The 15,245-nt window shown below is 42.2% G+C and overlaps 1 protein-coding gene across 2 annotated transcripts in view; it reads right to left on the bottom strand.

Moving 5' to 3' along the window:
- btbd7 (BTB (POZ) domain containing 7) overlaps window positions 1-15,245 on the bottom strand; it is a 73,638-nt gene that overhangs the window by 5,606 nt on the left and 52,787 nt on the right. For both annotated transcript variants that reach the window (XM_038775058.1, XM_038775067.1), the window contains exons 5-10: window positions 13,458-13,533; window positions 9,399-9,559; window positions 8,642-8,785; window positions 2,250-2,436; window positions 953-1,131; window positions 187-573 (exon numbers count right to left, since the gene is read on the bottom strand). In XM_038775058.1, the coding sequence (XP_038630986.1) occupies window positions 187-573; window positions 953-1,131; window positions 2,250-2,436; window positions 8,642-8,785; window positions 9,399-9,559; window positions 13,458-13,533 (1,134 nt within the window). The remainder of the gene's footprint in view (window positions 1-186; window positions 574-952; window positions 1,132-2,249; window positions 2,437-8,641; window positions 8,786-9,398; window positions 9,560-13,457; window positions 13,534-15,245) is intronic.

Raw genomic sequence — 15,245 nt, 5'->3', positions numbered from 1 at the left:
TTCTACAGTTTTCTGAGCAGACTCAAACCACAAGTGCTTTTTTTTTTGTTTAGAAAAGAAAATCCATTATGCCCAATTCTGCAGTGGGGTGGGATCTTTTACTTAATTAAAGTAAAATAGGGACCTTGCTCATAAGTTAACTTGATGCTCAATGCATTGATTCAATATTTGGAAGTCAAAGCTTACCCCTAGTTCTGGTGTCATCCGGACCAATCCGGCAGAATTGGTGCAATCAGGAGGCATCATTACTTTACCACCAGATGGATAAATAGGCCTGGAAGATAGCGCAGGATAAAGCAAAGAGCGGTTACAAGGATATGACAAGGAGCGGGATGACAATTGGCCAGGCAGCCGCTGCCTCCAGTCTGCTTTGTGCTTTTCATGAGCCGGTGGAGCAGGAGGGTGGTATGGTGGTGGGGGTGGTGGTAAAGTTGGGTGAAATGCTGCACAAGGGTCAATATCACCATATTCTCCATCTGGTGAGCTGTTCATCCTGTAGTGGCCATGCTGTCGAAGAGCCAGCACTGGACTCTCATCACCAAATCGCTCATGAGGAAAGAATTTATGAGGATTCTATGGGGAACAAAAGCAATTCATTAGCAGGCCTATCCTGCTGTGAACACACTCCACATACTAAAGTTTCTTTCAGAAATACAAAACCTTTTTATAAAAAAAAGAAAAAAGGACTTGCTCTATGGGGTGCTACCAGGAAGAAAAATTTCTAATATGCAGATGAAACATTTTCATTGCAGCACAAACAATTTGAAAATAATTTTGGAAATCTTGATTAACTGGGTATATTTTGCAGCAAACTGCTTTGGCCAGTAATGTAATAATGCATGACACTGTTTTCTGAGAATTAATTTGCACAATTTTAGAATACAACATTCTACATTTAAGTTTTCGATTAGCCAATTATACTATTTTGTACCATCAGTCACATTTCGCATACCTGAAGTAGCTCAACAGCAGCATCGGGCAGGTTAAATTCCCTCAACACCCGAATCTGAATTTCATAGCTTACGGTTGCTCCTTCTCCACAATTCAAAGCATACGCACGTTGGACCTGATCAGTGTGTCTAAGTTCCTGCAGACGCCGGATCATATCTTTTACCATTTTCAATGGGGGGACTGTAAAATAATGCTTATTTAGAATATACTTTGCATGAAGTCCTGCATTATAACCATTTCATAGGGGTGTTTGGGGGGGGGGGGGGGGGGGGGGTGAAATATGGGTTGGGGGGCAGATAAAGAGAAGCAGGGATTTGTTTTGCCTCCAGCTTCTAATCTAGGGCAATATGCCTCACCTAAGTGGTCACTATTTATGCATAAACGCTGCAGTGAGTGTATCGAGAGGTTACACAACTGTTTAAAAAAAAAACTAGATCTAGGGCAGCAAATTACACAATAGTTAGCCCTGCTGCAACGCGGTGCCGAGGTCTCAGGTTCGATCCCGGCTCTGGGTCACTGTCCATGTGGAGGTTGCACATTCTCCTGTGTTTGCGTGGGTTTTGCCCATCAACCCAAAGATGTGCAGGGTAGGTGGATTGGCTACGCTTAATTGCCCCTTTATTGGAAAAAATGAATTGAGTAATCTAAATTTATTTTTATTTTTTTTAAACTTGGATCTGCTATTAATATCTTCAGTGGTTCAATGACATCGGTTTCTTCTTTTGAGATTTGATTCCCACAGCTTTAAATCCACTTATATGGTAGCAGGACTCAGGTGAAGCCCCGTGATCCAAACTGGATATCTGTGCCCATTATTATGGGGGGGGGGGGGGGGGGGGGGGGGGGGGGGGAGAGAAGCCAGCTTACTTGAATCACTTCTTAGGCAAGTTAATAAACAAACTTAAAACTTTTATCATCCGAGCAAAATATAGAATGAAAGCAAAAGGTAATGACTTGGTCCTCCAGGCTTCAAACCAACTCAGCAAGTACATCAGTTATAATCTATTGGACTAACACAAGCTAAAGATTTTACCTTAAATGCATCCTCATTTAAGCTGCAATCATGTTAAGTGTCTGATAAAGCTCTTTATGCACGAAATAACAAGGCAGTGATAATGGTAATACCTGTTCTCACATGCTGAAGCAACTGGTTGTTAACATTTCAGATTTCTCAACTGCTGCATCATCACACAAGTGATGTGGTCAGAGTAGGAATGGCAGGAGAGAAGCATAAGCTAATTTTGGCCCTGTTTATCAAAACAAACTGCAATCAAACCACAAAACATGCACACACTCACCAGGTATTTCATTGGCAATGATTGAAGGAGGGTTGGACGGTGTACCTATCGGCTGGTGACTCATTAAATGACAACATTGTGGTACTGCACTGTTCACCATGTACAGTGTGTCTGGTACATTGGACATGCGAACCATGCGCAATCGTACCAGGTCAGTCTGCTCTACCATCATCTCATCCAAAACAGTCTACGAACAAAAATTCACAATCATCACACAAGGACAGCGATTGTACAACTTAATGGATAAATAAAAGTGCATTTATTGTAATAAACAGCAAAATATGTAAAAATGAAATTAAAGGGTGAATTATAATTTAAAAATATTGTTAATTAATTTTAAAATCTTTCCACTATAGGTTGCAGCCTGGTAATTTAATGCAACCATGAGCAATTCAAATGCCATAAAGGCATTAGTTATCTTGCGATGAGTCTATTGTTAACCCTACTTAAAGCAAAATTATTAATCTCAATAACTCAACTAAAGACTGTTTGGGAGATGAGCAACATTCTATTATTATACAACTCCAAGCCTATTCCTGCCATATACCATTTCTGATCTATGGAGAACAGGCAGTTGCTACCAATAGTACCAGAGGGTACAACAGTACACCGCTGACTATTAAGATTTCCTCTCAAACTGAATTATTTTGCATACTGTTAGGACAAACTGGTTGGATGTGGAGAATTAGCAACTCAAGTCTACATGCCATAATTCCAAGTCACAGTAATTTAGAGCCATATAAATTCAGGAGCAGGGGTAGGCCATTCAACCCATGAAGCCTGCGCCGGCACTTAATAATAGTGGCTGATCTGACTGTAGCCTCAACCCCACTTTCTTTCCTGCCTACACAAGGTAACTGTCTCACTCATATTACCGTGTCAATGCAAAACTAAACTTGTCCACTCAAGAAGCAGGAAACATGTTCTAAATTACACAACTGCATAATAAAAATGTGGAACTGTGCCAAGAGAAAAATCAAGTGTTTTCTTTCTTTATCCTTTCCTAGGATGTGAGCATTACTAGCAGGGGATGTGGGAAGGGATATGCTCATCTCTGAACTTTCCGCAGTTCAAGGGCAACAAGACTGTGTTGGTCTGGAGTCACATGTAGGCCAGACCAGGTATCTTTTTTAAAAAATGTATTGTATTACAAATAAAATTAGAGATGCATGTAATAAGGGAATATCGGCGATCATGGGCGATTTTAATCTTCACATAGATTGGGCAAATCAAATTAGCCACAATGCCGTAGGAGGAGGAATCCCTGGAGTGTATACGGGATGGTTTTCTTGACCAATATGTGGAGGAACCAACTAGAGAACAGGCCATCGTAGACTGGGTACTGTGTAATGAAAAGGGAATCGTTGCCAATCGGGCTGTACGAGACCCCTTGGGGATGAGCGACCAGAATTTTTTATCAAGGTGGAGAGTGAAGTAGATGATTCAGAGACTAGGATGCTGAATCTTAAGAAAGGGACCTATGAAGATATGAGGCGTGAGTTGGCCTTGATAGATTGCCTTAATTTATAGAGTTACTTAAAGGGATGACAGTGGATAGACAATGGCAAACATTCAAGGAACGCATGGGAAACTACAGCAACTATTCATTCCTGTCTGACAGAAAAGCAAAGGGGGTAAGGGTGCGAATCCATGGCTTACAAAGGAAATTAGAAATAGTATCTGATCCAAGGAAGAAGCATACAGATTGGCCAAGAAAAATAATAGGCCTGAGGATTGGGAGCAGTTTCGAATTCAAACAAGGACAAAGGGATTGATAAAGAAGGGGAAAGTACAGTACGAAAGGAAGCTTGCAGGGAGCATAAAAGACTGACACTAAGAGTTTCTATAGACATGTGAAGAGAAAGAGATTGGTAAAGAGAAATGTAGGCCCCCTACAGACAGAAATAAGTGAATGAATAATAAGGGACAAAGAAATGGCTGAGAAATTGAATACATATTTTGGTTCTGTCTTCACAAAAGAGGACACAAATCAGATACCTGGAATGCTAGAAAATGAAAAGTTTAATGAGAGGGAAGAACTGAGGGAGATCAGCATTAGTAGAGAAATGGTGCTGGGAAAATTGATGGGTTTGAAGGCGGATAAATCCCCAGGGCCTGAGAATCTGCATCCCAGAGTGCAGAAGGAGGCGGCCCTGGAAATAGTGGACGCATTGGGGGTCATCTTCCGGGATTCTATAGACTCTAGAACTGTCCCTGCAGATTGGAAGGTAGCACACGTCACTCTGATATTCAAAAAGTGAGGTAGAGAGAAAGTAGGGAATTATAGTCCAGTAAGCCTAACATCGGTAGTGGGGAAAATGCTTGATTCCATTATCAAGGATTTGATAGCAGAACATTTAGAAAGCAGTGGAAGAATCAGTCAGAGTCAGCATGGATTTACAAAGAGAAAATTATGCTTGACAAATCTGTTGGAATTCTTTGAAGATGTAACCAGTACAGTTGACAAGGGGGAGCCAGTCGATGTGATATATTTGGACTTTCAGAAAGCATTTGACAAAGTCCCGCATAAGAGATTATTTTTAAAAATTAAAGCACATGGGATTGGGGGAAATGTATTGAGGTGGATAGAAAACTGGCTGGCAGACAGGAAACAAAGAGAAGGGATTAATGTGTCCTTTTCAAATTGGCAAACAGAAACTAGTGGGGTACCACAAGGATCGGTGCTGGGACCCCAGCTATATATATTAATAATTTGGATGATGGAACAAAATGTAACATCTCAAAGTTTGCAGATGATATCAAGTTAGGTGGGATGGTGAATTGTGACGAAGATGCAGGGATGCTGCAGCATGATCTGGACAGGTTGGGCAAGTGGACAAATCAATGGCAGATACAGTGTAATTTGGATAAGTGCGAGCTTATTCACTTTGGAAGCAAAAACAGGAAGGCAGATTACTACCTGAATGGTTAGAAATTGGGAGAGGGGAGTGTGCATCAGGACCTGGGTGTCCTTGTGCACCAGTCGTTGGAAGGTAAGCATGCAGGTGCAGCAGGCGGTAAACAAGGCTTATGGTATGTTGGCCTTCACAGCGAGAGGCTTCGAGTAGAGAAGCAGGGATATGTTGCTGCAATTATACAGGGCCTAGGTGAGGCCACACCTGGAGTAGTGTGCGTAGTTTTGGTCTCCTTCTCTGAGAAACGGTGTTCTTGCTCTAGAGGGAGTGCAGCGAAGGTTTACCAGACTGATTCCAGGGCTGGCGGGACTGTCATCCGAGGAGAGATTGACTAGGTTGGGATTGTTCTCGCTGGAGTTCAGAAGAATATGGGGGGATCGCATAGAGACTTATAAAATTTTAACGATACTAGACAGGGTAAATGCAGGGAAGATGTTACCAATGATGGATGCGTCCAAAACTAGGGGTCACAGTATGACGATTCAGGGTAAACCATTTCGGACAGATATAAGGAGACATTTCATCATACAAAGAGTGGTGAGCCTGTGGAATTCATTACCACAGGAAGTGGTTGATGCCAAAACTTTGAATGTATTCAAGAGGCGGCTAGATATAGCACTTGGGGAGAATGGAAGAATGGGATCAAAGGCTATGGGGAGAAAGCAGGATTAAGGTATTGAGTTTGATGATCAGCCATGATCGTGATGAATGGCGGAGCAGGCTCGAAGGGCCAAAAGGCATCCACCTGCTCCTATCTTCTATGTATCTATGTATATAAACATGTATCAAAACAGGTTATAGCAAACAAATACCCCCGGAAACATGCTTCCCAACAATCAACTATACAGTCTGTACAGATTTTTCCTCTTTCACCCCCACCTCCCTGCGACGAACAGCCCCTCAAACACGGTCACAAAAACCCCCCACCTTTCCTCAAACCTCCCTGAAGAGTCTCTTAACTCATACTTCATCTTCTCTAATCGCAGGAAGTTGTATTGGTCATCCAACCGCCACCCCAGGTGGCGATGCCGACTATCACTCCAGCAAAATTCGCCGTTGCGCCGGTCTTCCTCCTCTCCATAAGCTCCAACTTCAAGGCGACCCCAAATATCACCAAAGGGTCCGGATCCACCTCCTCCTCCACTATCCTGGCTAAGACTGCGAACACTCCTGCCCAGAATCTTCCCAATTTTTCGCAACACTCAAACATGTGCGCGTGATTCGCTGGCCCCGCCCACACCCCTCTCACTCACCTGCTCCCCCCCCCCCCCCCCCCCCCCACCCCGAAAGAACCCACTCATTCTCGCCCAAGCCATATGCACCCTGTGCACCACCTTAAAACTGTATCAGGCTCATCCTTGCACATGGAGGTCCCGTTTACCCTACGCTGTGCCTCACTCCATACTCCCCAATTGATCGCCCCGCCCAACTCCCCTTCCCATTTCTCTTTGATCTTCACCACCCATTCGCCTCCCTGCTCCCCCAGCCACTTGTATATATTCTTCCCTCCCCATCCACATCCGGGAGCAGCAGTCGCTCCAGCAGGGTGTATCCCGGCAATCTAGGGAACCAGACCTTTCGCAGATACCCGAACTCATTCCCCCTCGGCAGCTCTAACCTCTCCCTTAGCTCCTCCAGACTGGCGAACCCTTCCTCCAAATACAGATCCCTCACCTTGACCAGCCGCACTCCCCTCCACTTCCTGTATACACAATCCTCCTACCCCCTCCCCTCTCTCTCTTCGCTCCCCCCCCCCCCCTCCGGCTCAAACCCATGATTCTCACACAGCAGCATTAGCACCGACATCCCTTCCACCCTAAAATGCCTCCTCAGCTGATTCCATATCTTCACCGTGGACTGCACCACTGGGCTCCTCAAATATCTACTCGGAGCCATTGGCAATACTGCTGTTACCATAGCCCTCAAACTAGACCCCTTACAAGATTCCTCCTCCATCCTAACCCACTCTACCCCCTTCTCCTTTCCACCACCGCCGTTCCTTGTCAACATTCGCCATCAAATAATAATGAAGCAAGTACGGCAACGTCAACCCCCCTTGCTGCCTCTGCAGCAGGGTCCTCCCCACCCTCAGCACCTTCCCCGCCTATACAAAGTCAGAAACGATCGTGTCCGCTTTCCGAAAAAAGGCCTTTGATATAAAGATCGGGAGAGCTTGAAAGATAAACAAGACCCTCGGCAGAATATTCATTTTCACCACTTGGACCCTCCCTGCCAACGTTAAGTGCAGTGTATCCCACCTCTTAAGATCCTCCCTAGCCTGCTCCACCAGCTTCGTTAAGTTCCACTTGTGGAGCCCCGTCCATTGCCTCGCTACCCGATTCCCCAAATACCTAAACCTATCCTTCGCTACAGTAAAAGGCATGGCCAGACCAGGTATTGACGTCACATTTTCTTCTGTAAAGGACACCAGTGAACCAGATGGGATTTTACAATAATTGATGATACCAGCTTTCAATCATATTGTTATGACCATATTTTGTTAACTGAATTTAAATTCTATTGGCTGCCATGTTGGGATTTGAATCCATGTCCCCAGAGCATTAGCCTGGCCCTCTGGATTACTAGTCCAGACGCATTACCACGATCCCACTGTCTCCCCATGGTTTGCAGCTTATTGACATTAAATTGGATGCAATGAATGGAGGCAAACACAACCTGCAGACTAGAGGAGCCAACTGAATGGCACAAGTGTGCAAAGAAAAGACCAACTCACAAGGTGGAATTTAAGAGTTCAAATCTGATATGAGACACAGAATACCAAAATATTAATTAATATTTGTGCCAAACTGAAAAAGGTTACCATGAAATACTTGTAATTTATTATTAGATTTATATATAGACTCAAGTCCTTTACTCAGTCACACACCTACTTTTATCTGTCACTTATTCAGACTTTCCATTAAAACAGTGTGATAAATGTAAAGGTCAATATTACAAATCAGAAATCTATAATGAAAATTGAGGCATCAAAACTAGCTGGATGAAAATTTACACTCCGGTCTCGAGCTTGTGTTAGTTCAGATGTTACCATCGTTTCTACTTCATGCTCGCTCTGGAAGCGTTTCTTACTCTCATCAGGTCTCCCAGTGCCAGATCTCAGGCAGTTAAACATGCCAACTGCCTAGTACACAATGGAGGATCCCAGCAGGACTGACTGTGACATGCCATCTTCTAATTGGATGGACTAAGCATGTGGCACTGCGCCAAATTTGAATTATCAGTAAGCCAAGCCTGGACAAGTTGAAGCACTTCTTGTTGAGTGTATTCTAAATATACTACTGCACCTATTTACTCAGAAGAATATGGTACTTTAGTCAAACACGATATAGAATAAAACATAAAATAGTCCATGGCGGATATTAGTTAATATTGGAGGCACTGAATTGCAAAGTACAATGTATTTAACAAATACATCTTTCCAGATTTGCAACATGATTTTCTTTTGCACAAGTGTACCTTTGCCTCTTCCACATATGGTGCAAATAAACGAGGCTTCACATATATCCCAGCATTCTTCTGACGTATCCAAGCATGAGATTTCCCACCTTCAGCTGTTGGCAGCATATCTGATGGTGGTGTGCTAATCAGTCCTCTTTTTATCTAAAGAGCAAAAATGGTATTATTAAATGCTATCAATGTTTCAACTGGTTTGCAACTTCTGGTTTTACTTTGTAAAACTCACCAAATGGAACAGATTTCAAAAATTAGATGCGCTATTATATTATCCTCTTGTATTTATATTGCTTACCTGGGAGAATAGCAAGTACAGTTCTACTTGCATTTAGTGATCAAGGATAGTAATAGAATAAAGATTCCCCACCCAGACTAAAAGTCATTATTCCCTTAGCACAGTAGTTCAAAACAAAAAGCTGCATGCTCTACAATAATTAGATTCATTTCCCATCCATAATCCAACTGCTACAACCTAGTTTTATGTTGCCAGATGGCAGTACTGATCAAAGCAATAAATGAGGCAGGGAGAAGCATGCAACAGAGGTACAGAGTGCCACCAATAGCCACAAGCTCCATTTGCTTACATACAACAGCCAGTTACAGTGAACCAATGCTGGAGACATTGGGCAAGTGGTCTCCTAGAAATCTCACCCACAGAATCTGATAACACATGGGTCTTAAAAATGAACTATTTAATTCAGACCCATTGAATTTAGACATCACATTTTCCTTTAAAAAAAAGAAAAGTGCTGAAACCTACAGCATCATTGAGAACCTCGCTGGTTTGGGGTAGAATATGATCTATGCGAATATGAGGCAGTAGTGGGGACAAGATCTCTTTTAGTTCCTCTAGGTCAAGATCACGTCGCTTTACACCTCGCTTGTTTACACTGTGTGCAGTTCCACTCAGCAGATTTGGCTCTAAACCAAAAAACAAAACATTAGTAGAAAACATTGCAATATTTTGCATTCTGACGATCTGAAGACAAAAGAAAACTAATACATAGCAATAATTTGCACTTATTTAGCACGCCCCACAGCACTTCACAGACACATCAATTTTTGACACTTAGCCACTTGAGGACAGGTGTAAATGACTTGGATCATGGGACCAAAGGTATGGTTGCTAAATTTGCTGGTGACACATATAGGAGGGAACTAAGTGGTGAACAGGGCACAAGGAGACTTACAAAGAGACATAGATAGGTTAAGTTACAGGACAAAGATATGGCAAATGGAGTATAATGTGGTAAAATGCGAAATTGTCTATTTTGGCAGAATAAAAAACGCAGGGCTCCGAGGTGCAGAGGGATCTGGATGTCTTAATGCATGAATCACAAAAGATACATCAAGTAATTAGGAAAACTAATAGAATGTTTATCGAGAGGAATTGATTCAAGTTGGACGGCTATGCTCCAGTTGTACAGGGCACTCGTGAGACCACATCAGCAGTACTCTGCACAGTACTGGTCTCCTTATCCAAGGAAAGATGTAAATGCATTAGAAGCAGCACAGAGAAGGTTTACTAAACTGATACCAGGAATGGGCGGGTTGTATTATCAGGAAAGGTTGGAGTGGTTAGTCTTGTATCCACTGGAGTTTTGAAGAGTAACAGTCAACTTGATCGAAATCTTAAGATTCTGAGGAGTATTGACAGGGTGGATTTGGAAAAATGTTTCTTCTTGTGGGAGAATCTAGAACTACGGATCAGTTAAAAAAAATAATAGGTTTCTCATTTAAGACAAATGAAAAATTTTTTGAGGGCAGGAAGTCTTCATAACTCTTCCTCAAAAGGCGGTGAAAGGCAAAGCTAGTCATATTTTTGATTAACAAAGGAGAGAAAGGTTATTGGGGGTAGGCAGGAATGTGGGGTTGAGATTACAATCACATCAGCCATAATCTTACTGAATGGCGGAGCAGGCTCGGAAGGGCTGAGTGGCCTATTCCTGCTCCTAATTCATGTTTGTATGCACGCATATGACCAAAAGCTTGATTGAGGATTTGGGTTTCAGCAAAGAGCTTAGAGGAAAGATAGAAGCGCAGTGAGGTTTAGGATGGGAATTCCGGACCTTGTGGCCTGGACAGGCAAAGACATGGTTGACAACAGATGTATACGTGGCCAGAATTGGAGGAGCAAAGAGATTGCGAGGTGCAAAGTCATGGAGGGACTTGGATCTTGGATTTGTTTATTGTCACGTGTTCCGAGGTACAGTGAAAAGTATTCTGCATACAGTCCAGACAGATCATTCTATACATGAAAATAAATAGGGCAAACATAAATACACAATGTAAATACGTAGACACAGGCATCGGGTGAAGCATACAAGAGTGTAGAACCATTCAGTAGAGAAGGTGTGTGAAGAGATCAGATCAGTCCATAAGAGGGTCATTTAGGAGTCTGGTAACAGCGGGGAAGAAGCTGTTTTGAATCTGTTAAGTGCGTGGTCTCAGACTTTTGTTTCTCCTGCCCAATGGAAGAAGTTGTAAGAGTGAATGGGGGGGGGGGGGGGGGGGGGGGGGGGGGGGGGGGGGGGTGGGGGCTTGGATTATTATGCTGCCCGCTTTTCCAAAGCAGCGGGAGGTGTAGACAGAGTCAATGAATGGGAGGCGGGTTCACGTGATGGACTGGACTGTGCTCATGACTTTCTGTCATTTCTTACGGTCTTGTGCCGAGCAGTTGCCATACCAGGCTGTGATGCAGCCAGATAGGATATACTCTGTGGTGAATCTGTAAAAATTGCCAAGAGTCAATGTGGACATGCTGATTTCCTTAGTTTCCCGAGGAAGTATCGGCACTGTTGTGCTTTCTTGGTCGTAGCGTCGAAGTGGGTGGACCAGGACAGATTGTTGATGTGCACACCTAGGAATTTGAAGCTATCAACCATCTCTATCTCAGCACCATTGATGCAGACAGGGGTGTGTATGATACTTTGCTTCCTGACGTCCATGACCAGCTCTTTAGTTTTGCTGGTGTTGAGGGAGAGATTGTCCTTATTACACCACTCCACTAGGTTCTCTATCTCCCTCCTGTATTCTGACTCATTGTTGTTCGACATCCGAGCCATTATGGTCGTGTCGTCAGCAAACTTGTAGATAGAGATGGAGCCAAAGTTTGCCAAACTGTTGTGTGTGTATAGGGAGTATAGTAGAGCACTGAGTATGCAACCTTGCGGGGCCCCAGTATTGATGACTATCATGGAGGAGGCATTGTTGTTCATCCTCATTGTACACAAGTTAACATTTTAAAATCAAAGTGTCGTTGAACCAGGAGCCAACACAGGCGAAGAGCACACGTGTCCGGGGCTTGTTTTACGAGAACACGGGCATAGCTTTGAACGAGGTCAATTTATATAGATCTTGTTCATATTTAAAAGGTAAACGGCTAGTTTTGACAAGTCGCATACAATTTATTCAAAATACACAGCATTCATTGTGTGCATTGCCAACAAACTCACTAGTCCATCTCATTCATAATCCTAGTGTTCAATTTGAAAAGAGGTTAATTGAAGATTGAATAAATATAACCTAAGCTTTTAAAGCGAGGGGAATCTACTGCAAATTTGGAGGGAGCATTTTGTCCAAGGTTAGGACAGGATAACCAGGTTGCACGCAAAATTGATTTGAAGTGAGCTGCCTCTGCACACTCAAGTCACCTTGCAAAACAGAACTACTGTAGCAAAAAAAATCAATTGCACTGTTCGAACAGGAACTGGGCCCATTTCACTAAGAGGTTGGAGATGCATAAATTTTGTGTACAAAAAGGTTACAAAAAAATAGCAGCAACAATTACATTAATAGGATGAAAGGATGCAGCGTGCTGATGGACTTCCTTTATTTCTCATTCCTTTGCTCTGAAACTAATCACATTTAATCACAAATATAGAGAAGGACTAAATTAAAATAAAAAGACTCCCCCATATCAATAATTTGCTTTGAATATGGTTAATATAATTGCTTTGAAAGAATGAAAAAAACTCCAGTACTTCTAGATATTATGTATTTTCAATTATCCATAAAATAACACCAGGTTGATTTAAAAAAAAACCTGAACAATCACCATATTAGGATTCAACATCATCCCAAAATTAGTTATTTGGGTAACATATGTACAGAATGTTGACACCAACATTCTTGCATTTAAAAATAGAATCCAATTTACTTTTTCCAGAAACATACATTGATCCAAGAATTCATTTTCCTTCAAATTACACACAGAGTCATGTTGCTTTCCACAATTCACTCAATGGGTTCCGGGTGGTACAGTTTCAATCCGAGTGAAATACAGATGATAATTACCATAATAATCAAAAGTAAGGGCTGGTTTAGCTCAGTGGAGAACTGGTTTAGTGTAGTGGGCTAGACAGCTGGTTTGTGATGCAGAACAAGGCCAGCAGCGCGGGTTCAATTCCCATACCAGCTTACCCGAACAGGCGCTGGAATGTGGCGACTAGGGGCTTTTCACAATAACTTCATACTTGTGGCAATAAAAGGTTATTATTATTATTATTATTATTATTAAGCAAACCCTACAGAAAAATAAATTCATCCAAATTCAAACTGGATTAGTTTTGTGCAAATTAAGGGCATTAAAAAAAAATGACACTGAATAAAATCTGCTTCAGTAATCACACCATCTCGAAAACAAGCACAGGTACTTTCAAATAATTGTAAGGAAACAGATTGGATTCTTTTTTGACATCAAAAGACTTGAAATAATGTTCATCTTCAAGTTCTGAATTTTGCACAATGACTTCCGAAAGTATAAACTTGTACACTTGTTTCACCAGAGATTAAGATTAATTTATAAACACATTCTCACCTCTTTCTGCCATCTGTTTGATGAGTTGATGTTCTCCCCATTTATTCATGTATTTTAGAATATCTTGCTCACTAGCCTTAAACAAAAATGCACGATTAATTTATAACAAAAAGTCTGGCATCCGGAGGAAAGCTGGTATCATACAGGATATTCAAAGCCAGTTCATTCTAACTCTGTAATGCTTTAATAAAATATACATTTAGTACCTGCTAATACCTGAAGCATTAGCATGTCATCCCTTATAGCATGTCATCCCATAAAAGACAATAAACACATCTATAAGTATCATGTGAAATTTGAAGTTGTGTCAAAAATGTCTTTATAAAAGTTGATCTCAAGGAAGGATATGTGACTTAGCAAAAAGAATGCTACAGAAGAGTTTTAAAAATAAATTTAGAGTACCCAATTCTTTTTTTCAATTAAGAGGCAATTTAACATGGCCAATTCACCTACCATGCACATCTTTTTGGGTTGTGGGGGGGTGAAACCCACGCAGACATGGGGAGAATGTGCAAACTTCACACAGATAGCGACTCAGAGCCGGATTGAACCCAGGTCCTCGGCACCATGAGACAGCAGACATTTGAAGAGTTAACCAGGGTCATCATAGTTCACGGCACGATTGCCTGTTAATGACTTCTTTACTGCAAATCCCACACTTCAGAATCTAAACAGTGTCAGCTGTTCAGGTGCAAATTCAATTTAACAGGTAAATCGCAGCCCATAAACTGAAGCCCGGGTGCTGCCATCACAGACTGAGCTGGTATATTGTAAACCTGGAACATTGAAAAAGGTCAGTGTCCAGGGTCGCAGGTTTGATTCCCGGCTTGGGTCACTGTCTGTACGGAGTCTGCACATTCTCCCGTGTCTGCGTGGATTTCCTCCGGGTGCTCCAGTATCCTCCCACAAGTCCTGAAAGACATGTCGTTAGGTAATTTGGACATTTTGAATTCTCCCTCAGTGTACCCGAATAGGCGCCGGAACGTGGCGACTAGAGGAATTCACGGTAATTTCATTGCAATATTAATGTAAGCCGACTTGTGACAATTAAGATTATTATAATGCGGCTTGCATTAGAGAAAAGAAGCCAGGGGTTACCTTTACATTCCAGGATGAGTTTGTAATAGAAAGTAACTTTGCCAGACAAGAGCAGGATCCAATGGTGCTTTACGTGATCTAACCAGATCTGGTTGTGAATGGCTAAACCTGTTGGTATATCCATTCAAGTCTGCAAACCTTGGACTTAGGGAGATGAGGGATGAACCAGGAAATGGCCAGTGTGAAACAGAGTAATGATTTCAATGGAGATGAGGATGTGGTTGAACAGATTGGTAGCTACGAAAATGTTGTGATTAATGGATTGCCAAAGGTTAGACGTTTGAGATTTCAAGAATGCAATTTTGCATTTTAGGGAGCTATCTCAAACAAACTAATTTGGGGTTCTAACAGTGAGATCGAGTGTCTTGGGTTACAGGAAGATATAAACGGGATGATCAAATGGGCAGATAAGTGGCAGATGGAATTTAACCCTGAAAAGTGTGAGGTGATACACAAGGAAGCATTCAATGAATGGCATGACACAGGGAAGTTCCGAGGAACAAAGGGAACTTGATGTGTTTGTTCATAGATTTCTGAAGGTAGACGGGCAGTTTAACAGGTGGCGAAAAAGGCATATGGGACTCTTGCCTTTAATCAATCAAGGCATAGATTACAGGAGAAGGAGGTCATGTTGGAGTTGTATAGAACTTTGGTGAGGCCACAGCTTGATAGTGTGTGCAATTTTGATCG

Source organism: Scyliorhinus canicula, chromosome 2 (genome assembly GCF_902713615.1).
Source record: "Scyliorhinus canicula chromosome 2, sScyCan1.1, whole genome shotgun sequence".
NCBI classification, from domain to species: Eukaryota; Metazoa; Chordata; class Chondrichthyes; order Carcharhiniformes; family Scyliorhinidae; genus Scyliorhinus; species Scyliorhinus canicula.
Note: the sequence above shows the minus strand (reverse complement) of the source record. Positions and strands in the feature narration are given on the sequence as shown.